The following is a 20990-nucleotide window of genomic DNA, read 5'->3' as shown; positions in this document are numbered from 1 at the left end:
ATGGAACTTGAGGGTATTATTTTCAGTGAAATAAGCCAGGCAGAGAAAGACAAGTATCAAATGATTTCACTCATCTGTGGAGTATAAGAACAAAGAAAAAACTGAAGGAACAAAACAGCACAGAATCACAGAATCCAGGAATGGACTAACAGTTACCAAAGGGAAAGGAACTGGGGAGGATGGGTGGGAAGGGAGGGATAAGGGTGGGGAGAAAGAAAGGGGGCATTACGATTAGCATGTGTAACAAGACTAATTTAAAAAAAATAACACTAAAACTGTTACTTTCTGAATACTCCCTCCACCCACACAGGTTAACACTGAAAGTGGGCCTGCCAGAAGCTCCAGCTGCCAGGGCCTCTATAGTCCATGGGGTCTTCCCCAAGCAAGGCTGGCCCTCCATGGCCCTCAGCTCCCCAGCATGAGCTTCTTGTGGAGTTCACACACACACTTACAGCCTCTGGGGCCGGTCCCCTTTCCTCCTCACCATCAACTTGGACAGATCTGGGTTGCTCGGAGAGAGCCCAGCTGTCTCAAAGCAGGCCAAGTGGGTGGACAGCAGGCAGGGGAAGGAGCTCTACACAGCACTGTCAAGCAGCCACATTGACACTTCCCAGGAACACAGGCCTCTGGACACAGCCAACCAATCACAACCCGCTCTGAGGTATCCAAACGCTGCACACTGGCTCTGAGCAACATGCGCCCTGTCTGAGGCTCAAAAGGATGGGAAGTCAGTGACAGATTTCTAACAGGTGGTTAACCATGCTTTTCCTGTCCCCTCAGATTCACCCATCCTCAGTGTGCATGTGCTGCTGAGAAAGGCAGTTATATACAGTACAGGACATGGCACCAAAGAGGAAGTACTCAAAACTCTATGTGAAAATGTGGGTCCCACCCTCCTGCCCCCCTGGGAATGCCCCATCATGCTCAAGGCCCTCTACAGTCAGATGTCACTTCTCCTTCCAAAGCTTACCTTCCACATACAAATAATAACTCCACTCCATGGAATAGGGTGACTCACTGTCCCCTACATGGGCCTCCTGAAAATTTCACACCCCCTTCAAGTACAGGAAGAGACCCAGAGCCAGATGTTCACTGAGAACTTACTGCAGCTGTTGCCGCCATGAATCCAGGACACTACCACCTCCCCCATCTCTGAGCTCTCCCTCCCAGGGGAAAGAAAAATGGTTCAAGCCTCTGGGCTTATGCACAAGCAGGTCTCTGTGTGGATGGCTCTTCACCCCATCCTGCTAGCAACTCCCAGCTCACCCTCCAGGCTCCCAGACCCCCAGCCAGCTATGCTCCCTCTCTGCTCCTGTAGACAGGCCCATCTAACAAAGTGCACAGCACAACACAGGGCCATGGTGACTGAGAAACCAAGTGGATGAATCAATGGACACATTTATTAGTCACTACCACAAGGCTGAGAAGTGAATTGTTCCCTAAGTGTTCTCTGGGCATCATTGGCAAGGCCTTCCCAGCTAAGACCTAGATGAGCTAGGACCACACCCCCAACTCCCAACTTTCATTTGCCGAGCTGCCAGGTCACCAGTAGGTACTGGTCAGTCCAACACCAGGGGACAGCCAGTGTGCTGAAGAGCACGCAGACATGCTGCAGTCTCCCTCCTCTGAGCCCACCCTGTCACATAACCATGCCGACAAAGCCAAAGGACGGCGGTGTGGGGAGCCTGGTCCTCTCAGGGAGAGCCTGCCACTTCCCGCCACAGCAGCTACACAGCCAGAAACTGAGCCTCAAGAAGTAACAGAGAGACGCAGAGTTCCACTCATGATTTAGGAGGAACTCAGTTTGACAAGGAAATGGCTAAATCAACTCACTAAAACATTACACAGATGTTAATTATAAATAGCTGTGAGAATTCAAGAAAACCCATAAAGCATGTACCCACAGGAGTCCCAGCCAGGAGGCTCTGCTGGCTCTGTCCGCTGGGTGACCAGCACCCTCTGGAGATGTTCAGCAGAATTTCCCCAGGAGCTCCTCTGCAGCTGCAACCACTGGAGGCATCAGAGATAAAAACAGGAAGCACACACAGTCCCCCACCAAGGGGCTCAGTCTAGCGAACAGCAGCCAGGGTAGAATGTGGAAACATGGTCTATGATCACACAATGCATAAGGAATTAGTGTCAATAAGAAAATAGCTATTGTGCTGACTGTTGGGTTGTGAGCAAGTCCTGGGGTTGCTTTGTTTTCATCATGTTTTGTAAAGTAATGCTACTATATAGCACTTAGTGATACTGTTTTTTAAAGCGGAGGGAAGCTGTTTGCCTGACCATGAGCATGATTTGTGATACAGTGACAATGTCTTCCCAAAAGGGCTGAGTGGCGGGGAGGCTTGCTTGTTCCTGGCAGCACAAGCAGTAGGGGCGGTTAGGGAACCCCTATAATCTACTCCCCCGCAGTGGCATGACCTAACAACTCCAGGTGGTTAGCATAAAGACCCCAGCCTGGGAATCAGAAGGCCCAAGTTCAAGTTCTGGTTCCATGACTTAGTCATCATGTGGCCCATGGCAAGACATTATCTCTGTGCAATTTCATCATCTACAACAGAAAAATGCACATACCCTTCTTTCCTTACCACTTTTAAATAGCTACATCAGACACAAACACACCCTGAATCACTGAACAATTGATGACTCAGATTCAGGGACACACATCCCAGCACCAGCATGGGCCCCGCACACACTGGTGCTCAAACCAAACGGGGGTGCAGCTGGGGCTGGCAGTGTTCGGGGACTGAGCCCCAAAGAGGAGGTAGGGAGTTGGGGTCCCAGGACAGTATGACAGATAGGATTGCACAGTGTCCGAGGCCAGCCCAGAAGGACCCCCAAGCTCCTGACTGAGGGTGTCACAGAGCATGCAAACCCTTCACACCAGGCTGAATGCCCCAATTCCAAGCACAGTGACTGTCCCCATCAAAGTTCTTCAAAAGGAAAAGTCCCGCAGAGTTCTGAAGAAGGGTCCACACCCTTGGGGGCCAGTACCCCAGCTCTGGGGGAGATTCCTGGGGCAGGTTTCTTGGGCCAAAGGTGGGGCTGGGGAGCTGCACTCAAGCTGTGGCCCTTAGATAGAGGCTCACGAAGTGGGGGGAAAGTGACCCTTGGATAGAGGGTTCACTGAAAGATGCATGGGTAGAATGTGTGTATATTGCAACTAATTATCTTCTATGGTTTTGAGGTTGGTTCCTTGCCCCTCTTTTTTTCCCAAGAGTTTCACTGGAAACGCTTCCATAATCCTCGCAAAAGGGTTCTTTAATATTTTCTGTATTTCAATTCTAAAAGGAGGAATGATGCCTGAATGGCACCAGCCTGGCCATCTTTATAAGTTTGTAAATCATGGGAGATTTCAAGGCTGCCTGTCCTTTCTGGGACTCTTAGATGTAAGTCAGTAAAAGGAGATGTGAGCACGTGTTAAAAGTCAGTCTCAGGCCGTACCCCTGCCCAGACCTCACTCTGTCCTGTGGCCACTCAGAGAGACGGCAAGAGGAACAGATAGCTCTAAGTCCAAGAACGCCATAGAGGGAAGCTTGGCAGTGGAATCATGTGCCCACATGCCTCTGACCGTGCCCAGTAGGGCCACAGCCTCCAGAAAAGTGAGCTTCTCTTTAAAACAAACCTGTCTGGGCCAACCAGCACTGGCCTTCACTGTAGACTCCTTAAGAGACCACACACAAGCTTGTCTCCATAATGCTGCAAAGACCAACCATGTTAGAACTCCTAAGACTCATCCATGGGGTCTTGAGCCCTTCCTGCTGCTTCATAGATATTCAGTTCTGGACACAAAATGCAGTCAATGTGGGCACCACCTGCCAGCATGAGCTTTTCACAGCCTATCGTCCACCTCCAAAGTCAGCTGAGAACAGTCAGCCAACATAAAGACAGTCATAGCCGGGCTGCAGCCACTGCAAGTGATGCAGTATGTTCAGGACCAAGGGCTGTGTGTGCAGGGAAAGACTGGCCTTCTCACAGCTGGCAGGAAAGAAATTCTCACAGCTGGCAGGAAAGAAACAGGTATGTGACCTAGAGGACACACACTCAATCTCAGTGAGCATGCTGGCGAGTCCACAAAGATACCCACTGGTTTCCTCTCTTAGTCACATCTCCCTGCTTCCCGCTGTCACCAGAGCTAACTCCCCCAGTTTCCAAGGGCAATCCCTGCTCCAGGCACTTCGTGGAGCCCCACCTTCCATATGGGGAAACCGGAGTGCACAGAGAGATTAAGGGACCTGCCTCAGCAGGTGTGAGCCTGGGCAGTCTGGCCCCATATCCAGCCCTTAACCACATAACACCCTCCACATCAGTGAGCCACTCCCAGAGGTAAAGGCTGGTGCAAGCCCAGCAGTAAGCATGTTCCCAAGTGGGGCATTCTGGGAGGGTCTAGTCCTGACCAGAATACCCCTGAGGGCCTCCCTGAGTCACCCTTGCAGGCCTAGGGCCTGTGTGTGGCCCCAGTAAGGAGTTCATCACTACAGAATGAACCAACCAGAAACCACCCTTCCATGGAGCTGCCCATCCAACACGGCTAGGCACCATGGATAGTTCAGGCGCTCCAGGAGCTGACAGAGACATGGGGCTCTTCTCTGGTAGAAGGAATCTTTCCTACCTGTGCAAAGACAGGAGTGTGAGCATAGGTTCCCACCTCTACCCCACCCCAGAGAAAGCAGAGCTTCATTAACTAAGCTAACCCTATAATTTATCATCCAAACTGGTTTACCTTGGGGAATGAGTGGGGACCCTACTAATTACACGAGGACATGCAGCCCAGACCTCAGAAGAGATGCACAGTTTGTTGACCTTTGCTGCCAAAGACCAGGATGCAAGGCCATCAACGCAAAGACAGCAAAGCCACCGAGAATACGCACAGCTAGACAGAGGACACAAAGTAGACTGAAGGGGAAGGAGCCTGACACCAGTGAGCAGAGAGGAAGGAGGGTCTGGGAGAGACTTCTGTAAGGAGTGAGCAAAGGACCAACTTCAGAAATCGGAGTCAGGGAACGTAAGCTGCTGCAAGCTGATACACTGAGCCACAGTGAGGTGGACTGGCACGTGCAGACAGTCGAGCTTTCCTCCAGAGGAGACCACACAGTCCTACACTCAGTGCCGCTCTGTGGGCACTATTTTATGAGGGAGGACTTCAAACAGCGGAGAGCACGTCCCAGGAACTCCATGAGGCCTGCACCTTCTGGGCCCACTTCTCCAGAACAATTGTGGAGGCCCCTAACCTCGAGACAATCTGCACAGTCCCCCGCTTTGGCTGAATCAGAAGCAGCAGAGGAGGGAGGCAAAGACAATAAATACTTAGTGAAACAATGACCTGAGCTCTGAATGTTATCTGATACCGGTGCTCTCAGCACAGAACACTTCTACACTGCTGCTGGACGCCAGACCACGCAGAGCCCACACTATGTGTGTGTGCGAGCGTGCACACGTATGCACATGCACATGTGTGAGAAGGCGCGCCACCGCCATGCCCAGAGAAAGAATGCAGGTAGAATGTGTGGTGTTAGTTACATGTGGGTAACAAACATCAAACAAAATGACAGGAAGATGGAGAACTGAAGATGTCAAATAATGGTCTAGCAAAATGTAAATTATGAGCACAAACCAAAAACGAGGTAGGGTAGTAACTGTCCTGGGGTATTCTTGAGATATAATTCACATACCACACAACTCACCCATTTAAAAATGAGTACAGTTCAATGGTTTGTACTCCATCCACGACTACAATCAATTTTAGAACATTTTCCTTGGCCCAAAAAGAGACCCTGTGCTTTTTTGCTATCATTCCCTAAACCCTCCATCCCCAACCTCCTCACCCCAGTAAACACTAATCTACTTTCTGTCTCTTTAGATTTGCCTGTTCCGGACATTTCATATGGATGGAATTGGATAACTTGCAGTCTTTTGTGACTGGCTTTTTTCACTCAGCATGATGTTTTCAAGGTTCACCCATGTAGTAGAATGTGTCAGTATCTCATTCTTTTTATGGTCAAGTAATAGTCCACAGCATGGCTATACCACCTGTTGTCTATCCACTGTCTGTTGATAGACATGGGGTGTTTCTACCATTTAGCAGCTATGAATATTCATGTACAAGTGTGACTGTTTTAAAACCTCCTTTAAGAGAGACCAAAGAAGTAAACACCACCTATCAATGTGAAGTCCAGACAATTATCTCCTCAAAAGCTAATAAAGGAAAAAGGGTTGAAGGGGTGCTGGAAGGGGGATCCTGAGAGGCTCCTGGTAAGCTGACAGTGGGCAGGCAGCCCGGCTACACAGGCCAAGTTCAAGCTGCAAACCTCTCAAAGGAAACTTACCCAGGCCTTCCCAGAAAGCCCTTCCACACAGAAAAGGAAGAGTGGCGAGCAGAGAAGAAAGGGGCAGGGAAATATTTTCTATGCTATAAAATATACAGTCATAACAAAAAGGTCTGAGTTGATGGGGATAAATCTCTCATTTAACATTAAAAATACTGAAATTCCTGTCCACCTACCAAATCCCAGGGGCAGGACCTGCTTGAGGAGCACTTTAATCCCATAGAGAAGAGGTAACCTTCCTCCTCTGAGGAAAATTCTGAGGGTTGATCCAAGCTTCTTTAAAAAAGAAAAAAAGATGCCAATTGTGTCATTTGAGTCTGCTGGCGGCCTCCAAGATTCCCCTGCACACACACACCCTCCCTGCCCACCCATGTGCTCTGAAGGTAGACTCGGCCATCACTGCTGGGCTGAGGAGTCAGGATCTTCTCCACCCTGACTGACACACGCCAGGAGCCCTGCATGTCCAGGGAAAGGAGGAACCCCACCAGGCCACCACCATGCCTCCAACTCCTGTGTCCAAACACCACGCTCCACGGCTGAAGTCAGGATGGGCTCTTGGAGATTACCAGGCACCACAAAGTGAAGAGATGAGAAGGCTGAGGTCGTTTTGCCCTGTGGCCACAAAGCAAGTCAGCGGCTAAGAACTGCCTGCCCAGTCTGCTGCTCCAGTCCCATCCTCATGGGCAAGCAGCCCCACTGCTGTTACAGTCCCATCCTAAAACAAGCCAGTCATCTCTGATACCTCCCTTCTGAGAGCTACAGAGCATGGTGGTGGGATGCAAAAACAAAGGAACCTCCTTCTCCAGCCCTGTCTGTGCAGCCAGGAGAGTAAAACCTAGCCCTCCCCACTCCCAGTCCCTACCACATGCCATGTACCATACCCACACTCCATTCCTTCCTCAGAGAGTCCTTGGTGGCAGGGGTACGTCCGGCAATGTGCTGGCTGCCAGAGAGAGCAGGCGCTTGTCCATGTTGGCCCCCTGCTGCCCTCTGCTCAGATACTGTACCTGCACCAGCTCTGTCATGACCGGCATCCTCTCTGCCACTCCCCTCAAGGCATTTGGCGCCTTCAAGTGTTGGGCCCAAGTTGAGCTACACCCGTGGTTCTCAAAGTGTGGCAATCCCTGAAACCCTATCAGTCTGTGACACAAAACTTTTTTACACAAATACAAGCTGTCATTTGCCTTTTTCACTCTCATTCTTCCGCTAGTGTATAGAGGGCTTTCTTTCTGGAGGCTACATGACTTGATGTTGAAACTCTCCAAGTGCAGAAGACAGGATATAGCTTCATTATGACAGACGCCACAGACTTGCAAAAAGGAACATAATGTGGCTCTTCACAGCACAATTCTTTTGTTTTAGAAAAGTTGTTTTTCAGAATACATCTATTATTTATGTGAACATGTAACTGGTTTTATTTTTTAATGAATTAATAAGTTAAAATTTTTTCTCAGTTTTAATTTCTAACATAGTAGTAAATACCATGGACTATAATCCACATAAACAGAAGCCCTCTGAGGGCCTCAATAATCAAGAACAAAAAGTTGGAGCCTCACTAACCTAGCTAGCTGCCCCACCGCACCCCAGAAGTCCACGGATCAGTGACTAGCATGTCCTGCCCCACAACACCCTGCTTCTCTGGTGCCCTGCTCCCAGTGTCACAGGGGCTGGTCACAGTTCCCTGGCTCTCTGTCAATCCAAACACAAACGAGCATTCAATCCATCTCCACGTTTCTTCTGGAGTCCCTTCTCCTCAACAGCACTACCTTAAAAGGCCTCATCTCGCACCAGACTTGCCTCCAATGGCTGCATCACAGTCCATCTGGAAATGAAACAAACTCCTGCACACAGTCAGGCAGGGACACCTTCGCCTTAACAAGGTGACATCTACTGTGGAGAGAAGGCCTGGGTCAGGGGCAGGACTTGGCAGAGCCAACACCTGCTTGACGGTCCCCTCCCCTGGATCCCAGCCACTAAGAGAGGCCGAAGCACCAGAAACCAAGCACCTGGAGCATCAGAGGAACACAGGAGATATGTTGTGCATATATGTCCTATTTGTGTGCTTTTGTATACATCACGTATTTCATTCTATTAAAAAATATTAATGCAAGAATTAAAGCAAATTAAAGGTTTTCAAACAGTGAAGAAGCCTGGAGGCCTGCCTCAGAGGCCACTGCAGAGTGGGTGGGGCCCGGGGCTCTGTGGGGGTTGTCTCAGTGACACCATCCCACCTCCTCACCTCCAGACCTTAGTTCCATGTTCTGTTTCAAGGGGCTCTGTGTTCCACTGCAAAAGAAATGAAGTTTGAAACCTAGTAAAAGAATAGTGAACAGCCAGATAAGATCTTTTCCCTCCAACTGACCCCACGATTCCTTCAGGGGCTCCCTACCAGCAGCTCTCACTCTGGAGTGCACCAGTGTCTCCCTATACTGTCTGGCCTTCAACTCCCCCTCAGTGCCCCTCTCTCCTCCCAGCAATATTAAAGTCCCAACTTAGCTCCTGCTGGCAGCTCAGCTGATCTCCAGGTTAGACAAACAGGAAAAGAAGGAGGGACTGAAGCTCACGGTGGTTCAGCCACCCCTGGGGGTGAGCAGGACCCCCTCAACCACTACCTCAGAGCCACACACAGCACCTGCACCCCTGATGGCTGCCCTGCAACCCAATTCTCCAGCCTGGACTCCTCCAAATGGGCAGCAACAGGCTTTGGGCAACACCTTCTCCACTTCCTCTCACCAGCAGTCTGAAGTGCTGATGTGCTGATTCAAAGCACGGCTCACTAACAGAGTCACCCCAAGACCCAGCAATTCCAATGCTAGGTCTCTGCCCAGAGCCGCAAGTAGGTGTTCAAACAAAAACATATACACGACTGTTCACAGCAGCACTATTCACAACATCCAAAAGGTGGAAATAGCCGAAACATCACATACAGATGAATAAACAAATGTACTATTCCCACACAATGGAATGTTATTCAGCCATAAAAAAGCAATGGAGTACTGATTCATGTACCACAAGGACAAACTCTGGCAGATGCTAATTGCAAGAAGCACACAAAAGGTATACTGTATGATTCCACTTTGATGAAATTTCAGAACAGGTAAACCCAGAGGGATGGAAAGCAAATTGGTGGCTGCTGAGGACGGGGGTGGGGAGTAGGGAGAAACTGCTAATAGTTACAGGGTATGCTTTAGGGTGATGAAATGTTTTAAACTACAGAGTGGTGGTGTTTACACAATATTATGAATGTACTCAATGCAACCGAATTGTGCAGTTTAAAATGGTTAATTTTATGTTATACGAATTTCATCTCAAAACACAAAACAAAACCCATACCTGGAGCTCAGGCACGGAGGGCAAAGGAACGCAGCTGATGGCCGGCTCTCCACGCTGCCTTCTCACGCCCCCCCACCCCACTCCCCCCGCCACTCAGCTGCCCTCACACATGCCCTGCAGCCCTGCCCATGCTCAGGGCCTCCCTGGACTGCAGCAGCTGGAGGAAGAGGGGGAAAGTGACATTTTAAAAAGCTTCTTCTCTGTTTGGTTCTGACAAGGGGCCCACGGGCGCAAGATTTTTGGAACATGGCAACTTTGTGGTAAAGGGAGGAATGCTAGCAAATGCATAGGTACAAATTTCTGGGGCAACAGTTTTGCATGAAAAAGTCACACCTTGTCCTTCAAAAAGCAGTGCTTCCCATTAAGAAACAGGTAGGTCAGGGGAGTGTGATGGGAAGGAAAAGAGAAAGGAAACCTAAATGAGTTCAGCATAAACCTCATTCTCCAATCCCACCCTTCCCTGCACACACACACCCTGCCGACAGGGCAGCCCCTGGCTCCTGGACTAGGGGCTAAGGGCCACACACGGCCAGAGATCTAATGTCTGAATGCCCACCTGCCCCTACTTGAGCTAGCATGGGAAACCGTGGAAGGGGGGTCCAGATTCAGACTGTCAGGGTTTGCGTCCCACCTCTACTACTTACTGTATTATTGCCCTTGGGCACAAGACCTCTTTCCATCTCAGTGTTCTTATCTCTCTACTTTGTAAGGCTGCTATGAATATAAATGAATTAATAGCAGCCTGGCACACAGCAACGGCTGTTAGCTATGAAGATCACCACCACCACAATACATAATCCCAGAGCCCATCAAATGCTCCTTCGATTTAAGTATAGGATCCCCTCCACACTGTAGAAGGCTGCATGGCCACGCTAGCTGACCCAACCCCTTCCCACCCCCTACCCCAAGGAAGAGGACCCCTCAGCTCATAGGGTTCAAGGCAGGAAGGGAGATGTGGGGACTGAGTTAACATAGAGAAATGGCATCTGCCTATTAGAAGAGCTTGCTCATAGACTCTCACAAGGAGCCACTTCTATTTGTAAAATCCTATAGAAGGCTCCACTCCCTGGATGAATGTGCAATTTGTATGGGCTGGGGGGCAAGACAGGAGGAGGCTGGAAGGACCCACCTGCCAGGAGCAATGCTGGTGACCAAAGGGCCAGGATACACCCTGGACAGCTATCCTGCCCCAGCCCAGTGATTTGGTACCAGACCAGGGCTGCTCTCTACCCTCCTCTGGCCATTTTACCCAGGCTCTGAAGCACGAGGAGTCTGGTTCCCAGACAAGTGCTCCCAGCAAGATAAATGCCTTTTTAAATCCTCTTCCACCTTGCTGATGGCCACTCGGACACTTCCATGCAAAGTGACTTCTGAAAGAGGACATGCACTTGGAGGAGTTCAGGGGTGGCTGCCCTCTGGAGCAGCCTACGCCCTCCCATGGAAAGTCTTAACTCGGGCTGATGGCACCTTGCCTTTTCACTACCTACCCTCTAAAAATTCTTAAAACCTGGTTAAATCTTTACACTTGAACATGTTCTGAAAATTAAACCCACATGAGCAAACTGACTATGTATGCCCTTCCAGTCCCTGCAGGCTAATGTGAGGAAGTCGCTAGGGTGGTACCTCGCAGCTCAGCAGGAGAGAAGGCAGCCTGGGCTTTTGTTCTGGGGGCCTTGGGGTACACAGAAACAGAGACTGAGTGTCAACCATCCCACAAAATCATAAAGTGGGTCCTGAGCCAGTGCTTGCAAAGTGAGCCCCATTTACTGAGCAACCACCATGCACCCCAGCATTTACAGATCAGGCACTTGCTGTCGTTTGTGTCTTCCACCTTCCTCACAGGCACCCAAGGATGTAGGTTTCATCAAACTCTGAAGAACCTGCTCATCAGCATCAAAAATGGAGCCAGGATGTGAACCCAAATCTGAGCTGAAAGCCCCCATTCTCAACCTTGCCTGAGCACGTTTAAATGAAAAGTGGGACTATGTTAGATTTCTAGGTCAGAGTGGGTCCCCAAGCAAAAGACAAACGAATGCCCCGATGGCACCGAGCCCTGAGGCCCCCCACCCCAGGCGGCTCAGCAGCCCCTTGGTAGAGAGGCTCTGAGTGTGTTGTCCAGCAACCCAGGAGACTTGGACTCTTTCTCTGATTCAACCGGGACTCTCAGCAGCTGCTCCCTCTCCCCTGGCCCCTTTAAGCTACGGGCCAGGGCTAATGGGAGATACAAGATTGCATCCACACACCATGGAGCCTCCCTGGTCCGCCTGTTAAAACCAGTGCTCTGTATGTAAAAGTACATACAGAGATGGAAGTCACAGCTATTTCCTGATTCTGAAATCCTCAGGGGGAGAAACAGTGCTTACGGTCCAGGGTTGAGCCAAAGGTGTGGCCACCACCACAAGCAGCCTGTCTGGGGAACATAGGACACCCTGAGGCTGAGGAGATTTTAGGACCTGCACAGTGACCTGCAAAATATCCTGTACCACTGCCCTCCACCCATGCATCCCCACAATTAAAGAATCTAAATCAGGGCAAGGCCCTGTTCCTGATAGCAAAGGTTAACACTTGCTATTCAGACACAGGGAGACCAAACAGAACCTTGGAAAAACCCACACTGGCCTTCCTGTGACCAGGGCAGGTCACTGAACCACCCTGTGTCTCAGCAGCTCCACCGGCTAACTGGGGACAATCCCTCACCTGTTTAACAGCAGGCCCTGCAGGCTACTCCTCCTGGGGCTAGGAATTAGAAGTCCATTAAACAGCTTTGACTTAGTTTGCAATACCCTAGCCTCCCACAGAAACAATACCAACTTAACAAGTCAGAACGGCTTTCCCAAGGGGAGAAAGGACTAGCTCCTAGCCTCGCGTGGGGACCGTGTGAAAGTGAGTTCTGTATGACAGCCCCAGTGCTTGGCAGCTCAATGACCTCTCTGAAACTCCCTGTCCCCTCTTCCACCAGTAGCCATGCTGCCACCAGCCACAATCACCCCCCAGCTGCCAGCGGTGGAATGAGATAATGGTATGTGACACATGATTCAGTGCAATGGAGGCTCGGGAGGATTCAAGGCCATCCACTCACCCTCACTGCAAGCTGCCCCAGAGCCCAGGGCAGGCCACCATCCAGCACAGCATGCAGATGCCAAGCTGAGCAAGAGGGGAGGAAGGACTGGAAGGGTTATAGGCCCCAGGCAAACCTAGGCTGTGGTTTCTTGTGAACTAGGATGACCCTGACTAAGGAACCAGGAAATGGTTATGGTTTGAAAGACACCAGACCCAGTCTCCAGAGACAAAATGCCGGCAAATCAACCCACTGGCTCTCCAGTCCCCAAAGGAAGTGAAAGTAAGACAGGAGCGGTGTCGCTGTGCACTCAGGGTCCGTCCCAGCATAGCTGTCAGGCTGCCATAGTCGGTCTCACAGGACCCTCAACTGCTAAAACTGGAAGAGCCACAAAATCTAGGGCACAGTTTTCAGACTTGTCTCTGAGAGCCCACAGGGATTACTGGAGATTCCATGGGTGGGAGGCAGAGGTGGCAGAGAGTTCCAGGCTCCAACCCCATGTTGCCCAGAACCATGTTGTTTTTGTTTCATACATGGTATTTCCATACAAGATTCCTTTGAGTAAAAGGCTCCACGATTTAATGAAAGTTTCAAAACCCATGATCTGGTCCAACTGTGTCATTTCGGTTAGGAAAGTGAGTTACAGACAAGAGTTTCCAAGGATAAAAGAAAAGCCTGTATTCTCAGGTTAAATGCTTCCAGATTAGCGTCGTGAGCTCTCCCTGGGCCTCCTGCCCCCTATAGGGTGAGACGCTGCTGACAGGACGGTACTTCCGTCCCCTCTCTTTTCCCTGATTGCGATGCTCTATCCTCTCTTTCAAGACATAATGGCAGCTTGGGAACAATCTAAAGATAAACATTCCGAGTCAAATTTATTTCAGCTAACCAGCATCAAGGTCCTAGTAATCAGCAGTAGGCCAAACAACGGCTTTCCCCACGGAAGAGGCCCTCAGCTTGCTTGCCAGAGTGTTAATTACCACAAAGGGGGTTCAGTAGCCTCTACAGGCCTGCCCGGCCCCTCCACGCATTCCATTAGTGCAGCACTCCCTGTGAGCAGGATGTAGGCACCCACTTTGTAAGCGGGAAACCAAAACTCAGAGCACGACCTTCCTGGGTCATCCTGCACATCTGTGCCAAGAACAGAACATAGGTCTTTGATTATAGTCATTTTATGTGGCAAGGGAAAAGGAGCTCAGAGGGAAAGGTCAAGTAGCAGGCTAGAACACAGGGAAAAAAGCAACTAGAATACAGCCGCAAAACACTCAGCATACAAAGGGCTGTGTCAGAATGCAGTCGCCAGCCCGCAGCCAGGCTCTCACTCACTCCCCACTCTGCCCTGGCCAGCACCCTCCTCCTCCGCCTCTGGAGGGCGAATGGGGATCAGAGCCCCAGAGCTCTCAAACATTCTAAAAGGAGTCACCAAAGAGAATGTGACATTCAAAGAACAAACCCCCAAAAGTTCACAGAAAGACACGAGGTGGGTGGGGGACCCATAAACAAGTGCAAAGGAATGAGAGGATCAGCATTCCTGGAATCCTGCAAATGCAGGCTTTCTGCACGCCACCCCACAAAGAAGGAAAAGCCCACAAGCATAGCCTTTGCACCTTGTACTTCCCCCACAGCTCTCAAGGGCCCAGGTGAGGGCAAGGCTGCCACCCAGGATGACAGGCAAGGCCACAAGCGGTGCTAGGCACTCACAAAGTGGCACATGTGAACTGGAAGGTGTGGCAGAGGTAAAATTCACACATAACGATTTCTTTACATGTTGAAATACTATTCTGAATACGTTAGGTTAAAATATAATTAAAATTAATTTCACCTGTTTCTTTTTACTTTTTTAATGTGGAAACTAGAAAGTTTTAAATTATGTTTGTGGCACACATTATAGTTCTACTGGACTGGGCTGACCTAACCCAGGCGTTGGCAAGCTATGCCCCTATAGGCCAGTTTAGCCTGTCAGCTGTTTTTTGAAGGCCCCAAGACCAAGAATGGCTTTTACATTTCTAAGTGGTTATTTAAGCACCTACATAAACAAGGACCTTGATTTTGCCTATTGACCTACAAAGCCTAAAATATTTACTATCCCGACCTTTAAGAAGAATTGGCCAATCCCTGGTCTAGACTCTAGAAACAATCTGATGTTTATTCCAACAACACCGGAGCAGAAAGCAAGCTGAGAAAGAGAGAGAGAGAGAGAGAGAGAGAGAGAGAGAGAGAGAGAGAGAGAGTGTGTGTGTGTGTGTGTGTCTGTCTTACACATTTATCTTTTTAATTGAGGTAAAAGTCACATAACATAAAACTAACCATTTTAAAATGAACAAATCAGTGGCATTTAGTACACAGTGTTATGCAACTAGCATTTCTATCTAGTTCTAAAACATTTCATCGCCCCCAGAACAGAACCCCGATCCCATTGGCGGGCACTCTGTGCTCTCCCCTCCCGCAAAACCCTGGCAACTCAAAACCACGCACAGTGTAACATTACTTCATGCTCACTGGGATGGCTATAATAAAAGAGAAAGGAGTTAAGTGTCAGTGAGGATGTTTCTTTGGATCTACCTATTCTGGACATTTCATATAAACAGAATCATAGAATATGTGACCTCTGTGTCTCATTCTTTCACTTAACATCCCATTTTTAAGGTTCAGTCATGCTGTGGCATGTGTCGCCACTTTACTCTTTCTTATAACTGATAACTCAATTGAATGGCTACACCACACTTTGTTAACCTACTCAACCATTCATTGATGGATATTTGGATTGTTTCTGTTTGGCTTTTATGGCTACTGTGGATAGTGCTGTTAGGAACATACGCATAAAAGTTATTTGCTTGAATACCTGTTTTCAATTCTTTTAGGTACATGCCAGGGGTGGAATTATTGGGTCATATGGTAGCTCTTTGGAAGAACTGCCAAACCACTTTCCTCAGTGGCTGCACCATTTTACATTCCCATGAGCAATACACAATGGTTCTAATTTCTCCACATCCTCACTGACACTTAACTACTTTCTCTTTTATTATAGCCATCCCAGTGAGCATGAAGTAATGTCACACCGTGGTTTTGATTTGTATTTGCCTAATGACTTACACTGACCATCTTTTTTCATGGGCTTATTGGCCATCTGTGAGGTCTGGGATTTTTGACACACCACCTGCTAAACAATCTACCACTCTGCACACAAATCACCCATCCCCCTAGAGGGGCTGGGCATGAAGTCTTCAAATTGCTTCTGAGACAAAGGTTAAGTCAAATCCAGAAGTTTCAAACCCTGGAACTTCTAAGAGTGTCAGAGGAACAGGAAAATCAACGGAATGATTCACAGATAGGAGAGCATGGCCCGCCCGCCTCTCATCCCCAAGGCCCCAGCAGCCCTGGGAGTGGAGTACAGGCAGGGTGCAAGCGCAGAATTAGACTAAGAGATCTGAGAGGAGACACAGGAGGACAGAAGGGTCCTGGGAGAGATCTAGACCAACCACCTCATTCTCCAGGGGGAAAATCGAAAGACAACCCAGCTAAGGTCCCAGAATAAAACAGTGGTAGACCTAGGACTAGCGCTTAGGTTCAGATGCAGTGACTCCTTCCACAGCAGATGCCCAAAGTCACACAAGCTGGCAGGAGAATGAGACAATATGTCAATGCAACATCCACCTGGAATGCCAGAAACCCACACTGAGGCTGGGAAGAGGTCTTGGAGGCCAAGAACCCTGGGTTCCAGACATGCTACTCCCACCAACCCAACCCATCTGATTCACCTCCCTCTCCTCATTCCGTCCTACACAGCCTCCTGAGCAACTGTATTCACTCCCTCAACTTCAGAATCCCTACCCTGGCCTGACTCCTCCTCCAGCTCTAAAAGCCTACTGCCTGAGTCGGTGTTGCCATGAAGTCAAACTTACCATATTAATTTTTACTCCTCTCACCACCCCCCACAAATTTATACCAAATCTGTTATTCTCAATCTCCGTTTAAAGGTACCTTTTTCCACTCAGGTTTCCTCAGTCTCCACCTCTGATCAACTGCCAATATCCTGCCCCTAGTGTCTGATGACTCCTTCCATCCAGGCCAGCACTGACCCAGAAAAGACCTTTACTGTAATTAGCCTGGAGTACTTCAAGAACATCTATTATAGTTTCTTTCTGCCTTTAGCCAGAATTTTCCTAAAACACAAATCTGATAAATTAAAAAGCTAAGCATAAACATAACTATAAAAGAAGTAAGAAAACACTAGAGACTATTTTATAATCTTGGAAAGAAGAGCTGCATAAGCATGAGATTAAAACTACAAACTATAAAGGAAAACATGGAAATATAACTGCATTCATATTTAAAACTACCATATGAAGAAGAGAAATGCATAAAATTAAAAGACAAGTGGCACCCTGGGAAAAAATACCTGCAGGTGTCAGATTAATATCTAGAGCAGGGTTGGCAAACTGTGGTTCACAGAACAAATTCTGCCTGTCTTTGTAAATATAGTTTTACTGGAAACAGCCATACCCACTATTTTAAATTGTCTACAGTGCCTTTGCACAGCAGCTTTGAGCTATAATGACAAGTTGCACAGCTGCCACTTTAAAGATCATATGGGTCATAAGGCTAAATATTTTCTACCTGGCCTTTTACAGAAAAAGTCTGTAGACTTCTGACCTAGAGTATCTATAGAAAGCTCCCACATATCAAAGGGAGGAAAATAATTCAATAGTAAAGCAGGCAAACTATACACAAGCACAGGCAATCCACAAAAGAATAAAACATATTCAAAGAAGAGGTTAACCTCACTGGTAATCAGGGAAATTATTGAAGAATTAAATCATTCAATAATATCCAACCCTGGCAATGGTATGACACAGCCTTTTTTGGAAGGCAATTTGGTGATATCTGTAAAAAAATGTAATGTGCTTGATGTCAACCCAGCCATTCTATTTTTAGGTATCTGCCCCCAGAGAAATACTTGCATTTGTGCACGCAAACACACACACCCAAAAGCATTTAGAAAGCTGTTTGCTTTACTGTTTATAACAGCAAAACCTGGAAATAAGCTTACTGTTCATCAATAAAGGAATAAACTATGGTACAGTCCTAGTGGTACAATACGCAAAACAATTTTGGTATATGTAATACCATGAAGAGCTGTAAAACATGTCATTAAGCAGAAAAAAACTATATTGCAGAGGAAATATGCACATATTTTAGGTTAAAAAAAGTTTAAACTGTGTATTTGAGTACTTATGTGTGCATGCCTTAATGAGTGGCTGGCCTCATGATCACTGATCTATCCTCCAGCCTTGACAGGGCAGGGAGGAACAGCCGGAAGCAGGGACTTGGGGGAGACTGATGGGAACCGATTGGCTGAGGTTTTCTAATGGAGCCATAAGGATGAGAGTAAGAGGCTGGGGGAGGACCAGATGCAGAGAGCAGCAGCTAAGGCTGCTGGCAACAGCCCCAAATCTCCCTCCTCTTTTCAAGAGCAGTTTCTTCCTGAAGATCCCAGGAGGCAGAAGGCCGGCCTAAGCTCTCCTGGCACAAATAACCCCACTCAATTATTTCAAAAACTACCATTCTTGCCCTGGAGGGCTCAGGCCTGTTTCAAGACCCACAATTCAACTGTGAATATGGTGAAAGAGTAATAAAGTATTTTAATTTGTGATAACCCCTCAATCCAATTAATCAGCAGTTTTTAAAATTGTAACAGATTTAATACAAATATGCAGATTCTACTCTACTTTTTAGCTAAGCTTAGGAATCAGAAAACAGGCCCTATGAGGTATAAATATCCAATTTACCAATTTTGGCAGTTGCTTTGAATAACCAGGAAACTCTCAGAACAACCCTGCCAAGCCCAGAAACTTCCTAAATCCAAGTTTACTATTCTGTAGGTGATTTTTGTGTTTGTTTTTTAAATTGTAAGAGAAAAGAGTTTTATAGGATACCAATCCTTGCTGTTCCTAACAGCCTAGTGAGAGAGGTAAGCCAGGGATCCCTACTCCCAATTCACAGAAAAGGAAATCAAACTATACAGGCAGAGTGACTTATTCAAGGTCACACAGCTGAAAGTGACAGCCAAGACTAGAAGCAAGGTCTCCTGGCTCCTGAAGGACTTTCATCACCATATAAACTGCTTCCCAGCAAAAGGCATTCATTCAACTGAGAAGAGGGAATCTCCCATAAATGCCCACCCCACACCCCAGAACACCAAGAAACTGTTCCACCCTTCCCAAGCTGACCTGGCCCTCCAGTCCTAACAATCTGTGACTCTGCAGCCCTGAGTGTTTGGTTAAGATTTTGGTTTTAGATGAAAGGAGTCTCTTCCTGGTTGTTGGGAACCTGACCTCCACAGAAGGCACCATATCCCAGGCCATAACCGCTGCCCTGCCGCCCCACTCTGGTCTGCCGTGTAAACAAGTCAAACCCTGTGAGCACTTAAGCACCATGCAAAGCAGCCAGGCCCATACACTTCAAAGCAGTGTTTACCATCTAAGGGGTTCTTCTGCAGGAGTGGCTACAACTAGGTTCCACTGTACCGGAATGCAAAGGGAGCTCCCCTGGCCTCACTGGGGGGATAGAGAGAGCTATGAAGAGGGTGGAGACTTGGGGAGAGGGCAAGGAGGGTCCACAGACACATCCCAAGAAGACAGAACAAGGCTTGGTCAGGAAATCCAAGGAATCTGCATGTCTCAAAGCCCTCCCAAGTGTTCCAGAGAATCTTGGAACACTGGGAGCTCGGACAGTAAGGAGGGCAGGGGTTCCCAGAGGCCAGTAGGGTTGCAGACCAGCTTCTTAGGGAGCTGTTACCAATATTAATTCTCTCATCTCCTAAATCACTCCATGGCTAGGGTCCCAGTATTCTGTATTTTTAAAGACTGTGACTCTGATGCAGGTTTAGGAGCTGTTAAAGTAGTCCAAAGCCCTCCTGTGACAGAAGGCTGAGGAAGTGACCTTACTTCCAGGAGGACCCACAGGTCTCTTCAGTTCTTGCCCAGCGACCAGAGAGCTGGGAGGGTAAGGTGAGGAGAGGAGCCCCCAGTTCTCCCCTCAACAAAAAGCCCTCCAGTTTAAGTTCAAGAGTATGGTCCTCCTCCTCGGACTTCAGGACCCTCACCTCTCTCCAGTCAGACAGTGAAAATGATTTAGAAAAAGGTAAAGCTGGGTCTGATCAGAAGGGAGGCCCTAGTCCAACACAGACCATTCTGGGTGGACAAGTCTATGGTCCTAAAACAGACTGTGAGGAGGGTCCTGCAAGGCAGCAAGCAATCCCCAAAGTGATTTGTTTCCACGGAGAAACACCAGGCATTTTTGAGTCACCCAAAAAGCATGAATCACACGGCAAGGCTTTGGGAACGGGAAAGGATGTTATTTTTCGGCATACTTGAGGGTTTTCCCTTTGTCCGGAGTCTGTCTATACACTCCCCCCATCTCCATCCTCACCCCCCCCCCCCAACACGGGCACTAGTTTTTCTGCTCCGTTTTTATTTTCCCCAGGAACCTTCGGATGCACCCCACCCCGCCGGCCTCGGAACTGGGCAACGTCCGCTCCCTTTTCCGTTAGCAGACGGTGGTCTCACGGGCGTTGTAACTGAGGGAGGAGCCCGGCGCCCCGCCGCGAGGCACCTTCGCCAGCCCCACCGGCTCGTTGCAACACCTGGCGTCGGTGCGCCCTGGAGCTTGCAGCCGCAAGAGGACCCGGGGTTGGCGGCCACGCCGGGACCGGGACCCCCATCTGCTCACCTGCGTCAAGTCCTCATCGTTGAGCAGATGTGACTCGCGAGGCTTGAAGCAGTTCTGACACTTGCTCTTGTTGAAGATGTTGGCCTGGAATTTCCTGCACGGGTTCTCCTTGGCCGCCGACATGGTCGCGCGGCGGCGGCGCAGGCCCGGCGGCGGCAGGCGCGCGCTCCGCGGCGGATGGCGGACGGCGGATGGCCGTGCGGCGGCACCATGCACGGCCGGCTTGGGCGGGCTCAGGCCGGGCTCAGCACGGGCGCCGCGGCATGCCTCCGCCGGCCGGCGGCGGTGGACGCAGGCCCGGCCGCGGCCAAAGCGCTCCCCCGGCGGTCAGGGCGGCCTCGCGAGCGCCGGGATGCGGGCCGGGCCTCTCTCCTCGCACGACGGCGCTGAGCTGCACGGCGCGCCCGGGCACCTCGGCGCCGGCCCCGCGCCCCGGGCCCTCACAGAGCGCGCGGTCCCGGCCGCCCGCCCGCACAGCCGCTGCCCGGCTGCCGCGGGCCCATGGACGCGGCCTCCCGGGCCCGCTGCCTCCTCGAACTCCC

At 49.4% G+C, this 20990-nt stretch overlaps 1 protein-coding gene across 12 annotated transcripts in view; it reads right to left on the bottom strand.

Moving 5' to 3' along the window:
* MPRIP (myosin phosphatase Rho interacting protein) overlaps positions 1-20622 on the bottom strand; it is a 160328-nt gene extending 139706 nt beyond the window's left edge. For 11 of the 12 annotated variants that reach the window (XM_073234690.1, XM_037019524.2, XM_037019523.2 and 8 more), the window contains exon 1: positions 20449-20622. In XM_073234690.1, coding sequence (XP_073090791.1) covers positions 20449-20571 — 123 coding nt within the window. In that variant the 5' untranslated portion in view covers positions 20572-20622. The remainder of the gene's footprint in view (positions 1-20448) is intronic. The other variant, XM_037019526.2, reaches the window with a different exon arrangement.
* Between the last annotated feature and the right edge of the window lie 368 nt (positions 20623-20990).

This window comes from Manis javanica, chromosome 4 (assembly GCF_040802235.1).
Source record: "Manis javanica isolate MJ-LG chromosome 4, MJ_LKY, whole genome shotgun sequence".
NCBI classification, from domain to species: Eukaryota; Metazoa; Chordata; class Mammalia; order Pholidota; family Manidae; genus Manis; species Manis javanica.
The sequence above is the reverse complement of the archived record's forward strand: the minus strand, read 5'-3'. Positions and strand labels throughout refer to the sequence as shown.